Source organism: Trachurus japonicus, chromosome 4 (genome assembly GCF_045865225.1).
Source record: "Trachurus japonicus isolate A0001 chromosome 4, Traja_1.0".
NCBI classification, from domain to species: Eukaryota; Metazoa; Chordata; class Actinopteri; order Carangiformes; family Carangidae; genus Trachurus; species Trachurus japonicus.
Window position 1 is genome coordinate 15,586,527 of NC_140910.1, and position 4,652 is coordinate 15,591,178.

The 4,652-nt window shown below is 46.4% G+C and overlaps 1 protein-coding gene across 1 annotated transcript; it reads right to left on the reverse strand.

The window, feature by feature from the left end:
• Positions 1-876: 876 nt before the first annotated feature.
• dmrta2 (DMRT-like family A2) lies at positions 877-3,921 on the reverse strand. Its single transcript, XM_085774236.1, has 2 exons — positions 3,041-3,921; positions 877-2,641 (listed from the first exon to the last, which is right to left on the reverse strand). The coding sequence occupies exons 1-2, from the start codon at positions 3,501-3,503 to the stop codon at positions 1,749-1,751; spliced, it is 1,356 nt and encodes a 451-aa protein (XP_085630362.1). The 5' UTR covers positions 3,504-3,921; the 3' UTR covers positions 877-1,748.
• Between the last annotated feature and the right edge of the window lie 731 nt (positions 3,922-4,652).

Here is a 4,652-nt window from a genome sequence, read left to right on the forward strand (position 1 = left end):
TGTATTTCCTTTGTCGTCCACAGTTACAAGCAGTCTGGATACTGCAGCCTACTGAGTAAGAGTTCAACTGGAATTAATGAAAACTAAATAGACGTAGGCTACCGCATACACCAGTAAAATTGTATATCGACTGTCCATTACCTGAAACTGGCCGGTTATTAAAGGGAAATAATAACAAATAAATATGTTATGGCCGCGCATCCACCCCGCTAAGACTGCGAAACGGGGTAAAAAGAAAAACGAAAAGAAAACCCAACCCAAAATACATATTGTCCACTGTCTGTCCAACCTTAAAATTACATTTTTTTTAAAAATCAGCTCCATTCATGCCTCAAATCCCGCGTGGACACTTCTTTTATGAAAGGTTTTAGTGCCAAAACAAACACACTTTATGAAATGTGTATAATGTGGTGCCTCACCGCAGGTTTGTGTGAGTGCGTGTGTCCGCAATCAATAGCCTACCCTGCCTATTAGCCTACAACAAAATAAAATAAAATTTAAAAAGTGAAAGGGAGGATAAATCAGTAGTTTTTTATTTCCAGAGTTTATTCAAATTCTTACAGCTTCTGTCTATTATAGTTTTTATCCATTCATCCACCTGTTTTTATTTCAGTGTCAACATTTCCGCTGTCAGTGAACACCTGCCTCACTCTGCCTTTCTCCTCAGGAGGCGTTCAGGTGCAAAAGGAGTTTCACCTGTCAGGACTTTTAAATATCTGACACATTTGGAAGATGTTCAGCTTTTTTTTTTTCTTTCCAGCGGGGCGGATACAACACGCCCTCACATTGTGAAGGCGCACTTCCAAAGTAAAAGTTTCGGCACAATCGTAGTCTTCTTTAAATCCAATGAATAATTCAACTTTTCCAAGTTTCTTTAAAATAACATTTATTTCCAGCATATTCATACAATGTGACAGCACAGCTTGTAACATTTGAAGAGGGACTGACTTGATCCAGCACTTTGTCACAAAATATTTTGAGCTGACTAACAGATAAATGAAAAGTCAAATATAGCATAGCATTTCATATTAGCAAATGCAATATATAATACAGGCAGTTGGAAACGAACTAGAAAACAATTGGTGAGATAAGTGAAATAATACATAAGAGGAAAAAAGGGGATGGCATTTAGGCTACACATCATTAGTTCAACTTTTACAACAGGACATAGGGTTAACATCCGTAAGCTACATTAATAACTTAATTTTGCCTCGTTTATAATTTGATGTGTGTGAGAGAAATGTACCTATTTTTAAAAATGATCATCTTCAGTTTCAACAACCAGCTGAAAAAAAATATTGGGCTTTAAAAAAGTCAAAACTCTAATAAATCATTTCTTTGTTACTTCATTTTTTATTTTTAAATCCTGTAGAGCTGACATAGAAATCAGTGATAAAAGCTCATATGTAGTTTTAGCTTTTTGTGCATCTGGGTTTAATTCTCTCCCCCATGATTTATTTTCAGATCTATAAATATCTACCTTATTTTCTCGATGGTATAATCAGATTTATAAATGGGGAGCGTCGTCCAAACTTTTGTTTTCTTACATATAAAATTATTTTTGAAAATTACACACAAGTGGGTTTAGTTTCTCCCGCCCCCCTTCTCAAACCATTTGACTACAAGCCAGATAATCCTATTATGTACAGTAGCCTGTAGCCAAAACACATCACAGATTTTCTCCAGAACATTCAACACTTGTGGCTACAAATACAATGGGATGTGTCTCTGCGCTCAGTCCAGCGGCCTCACGGTTTGTCCGGCGTGTTGTTGACCAAAGGCCCGTACAGGCCGCTGGCATAGCCTTGCTCCTTGTGTAACATTGTCCTGTCCCTTATCAGGTCGCTAAAGGCATAGTCCATCGGGGGTCTGAAGCCCAGAGTCGGCATCAGCCCGGTGGTGGAGTAGGGCGTCATGAAAGCCAGTCCGCGGCTGTGCGCAGAGTAGGCCAGCCTCAGCGGGTTCAGTCCCAGGTGGGTGCCCAGGGGATAGGTGCTGGGGTCGGCGCCGAAGTGCGGGGCGTTGGGCTGCAGAGGAGAAAACGCAGAGCGGTTGCTGAGCGTCATGGCTCCGGGTAACATGGGCCTGGTCGGGGCGGTGGTGGATGTGGAGGACGGCGGTGGCTGCTGCGCGTTTTGGAGCATCCTCTCGGCCGTCCACGTCTCCTCGGACCCGGCCTTGTCGTGGCCCTGGTGGGCGCCGCTGTTGTTGAGGATCTGCTCGATGGCCTGCACCACATCCTTCCCGCAGCCCTGCAGCACGAGCTCCAGCACGCTGCGCTTGTGGCTGGGGAACACCCGGGTCAGGATGTCGATGGCGTTCATGTGCCGGGAGGCCGCGGAGGAAGGGGAGGGGTCCTGCTCGTCTTTGTCGGTCTCAGAGCCGGAATCGGAGCCCAGGGAGCTGACGGAGCCGGGAGTCTCCTCTCCGTCTTTTATCGGCTTGGAGACCGGGGAGTGGATGAAGGACTCGCTGTCTCCGTTCTCCGAGCCGGAGCCTGCGTGCCGGCCGTCCGGGGACGAGATGCCCGGGGCCGAGTCGCTCTCGGTGGACGCCGGTTTCCCCACAGACTGCTGGGGAGTGGCGGAGCCGGAGTGCTGACTCTTTGGGAAAAGCTCGTACTTCTGGATAGTACTTGAATCTGGTGACAAAAGCACAACATCAGTTTATAAGACGGGAATGTTACAGCAGCCTGAAGTTGAAGAGATCAACTTATGACAGTCAATTATTAAAATGATTAAAAACAGGCCTTAAAGGACCGTGGTGTAAAATGGCCTATAAATGCATCATATTTTAACAACAACAGGATAACCAAAAACAAAAACAAGACGATGCAGCCAGGTGTGTCGCTTAGCAACGACATTGCAATCTCACCATAAGATGCCTATAACAAGTTGATCGTATGTGGGCGGAATAACAGCTTTAGGCCTTTATTACAGAGAAAGCTCGGTTTAACTTTACTTCTTCTCTTGGTGTAAAGTTATAAACATGAATCTGCACCAACACTTGTATGAAAGCTCACAGCTGCTGCTGCCCTCACCTGAGTTGCTCTCGCTGCTCACAGACCCGAACACCTCGTAGTTGGGCCGCGGGGGGATGATGCCGTTGGCGGCGGCCAGGGCGAGTCCCTCCGCGGTGCCGTAGAGCAGCTGCAGCTCTCGGGCTTCGTTCTCCTCCTGCGCCTGCTGCCGCCGCAGCGCCACCTGGGCCGCCATCACCCGCTGTCTCTCTGCGATCAAGGTGCACTTGGCGCACATACAGTCCTTCCAGCGGCAGTAGCGCTTGTGGCCTTTCAACGCGGAAACGACGCCGTGATTCCTGCAGCGTGCGCACTTGGGTGTGCGCGGATACTTGTCCGCGGCGCGCAGGAGCAGCGGCGGGCCGCGCAGCAGGCTGCTGGCCATGGACACCGGGATGGAGGCTGCTGCTGCGGCCGCGGCTGCCGCACTCTGGTGGACTTGAGAGGCGGAGGAGACGGTGGGGAGCTCCGATCTCAGATCCATGCCCGCGTTCCTCACTGATAGGTTAACTATAACAGGAACAAGAAAACTACGCTGTTCTGAACGACGTGTGTTAGTTAGACTAATGTTGAGCTGATCACATCTGCTCAGTGGTTCTCAACATCTCTGGGCAGCAGATGAAGTCAACGATGAAGTCTGCTGACGAGACTACCATGCAAAAAACAAGAAGAAGGAAAAAAAAAGGTCTATGATGGAAAGTCAAATAGAGGAAAGTGTCCGGGAGTCAGTGGAAGAAGCAAAACGAGGAGCGGATAGAGTCAAACTTTAGATCCGAGAGTAGCAGGAGCGGACAAGAGCGATCATTTCTCCCCGACAGAAAGTTAAAAGTGTCCGGGAGGAGCTGAGGTTGTTACTCGCCGCAGCCTGAGACACTAACTTCCTCCTGAGATTGTCAGTGGATACAGATCCTTCTCTCCCCTCTCTATTGTTGCTCCTACGTTTTCATTAGACAAATTTGACAACAATGTGGCGCCTGTCATTGGCCAAAGGGGGAAGGAGCGATCTGATTGGCTTGCCTCTTTTTTCAACTGTGTCCACCTGAGTTCCCTTTTTTCCAAATATCAAGTGTTAAGAATCTGAAGGGAGTTCCCGGAAAGCTCAAATCGATGCAGTGCATTTCCAGAAAAAAAAAGAAAAAGAAAAAAAAGATCTTTTTTAATATAGATTTTAAACAATAGCGTGTGTTGTTAATTTTAATAGTGTAAATCAGCTTGATCTAGCGTGGCCTTCTTTTTTCCCCCCAAATCAAACAGGACACTACAACTGGCCTAAAATGAAGGAACATTTTCATCCCTCATGTTTATTTCTCAAGAAATGTTCTGTATCATTTGGCGCCATGATTGTTAAGAGTATGTCATCAGTCATCCTTGCGTCCAGATGTGTTATTCTACTAATTACAAACCATTTTAAGAGCCATGTTTCTCCCCCCCAAAAAATACAGATGATGCCTGGCTGTCTGTCGTCCACCTGAAAGGTAAGTATCATTTATTTTATTGATTTCAGTGGAGGCTAAATTTGCTCTGTCGGGGAGAAAGTGGAGGTATATTTGCAGCAGGTTATTATTGACTCCAGAAAGCGAAGCTGTCGATGATGCTCAATGGTTAAACTCGCACATGTCCACATGATTTATGA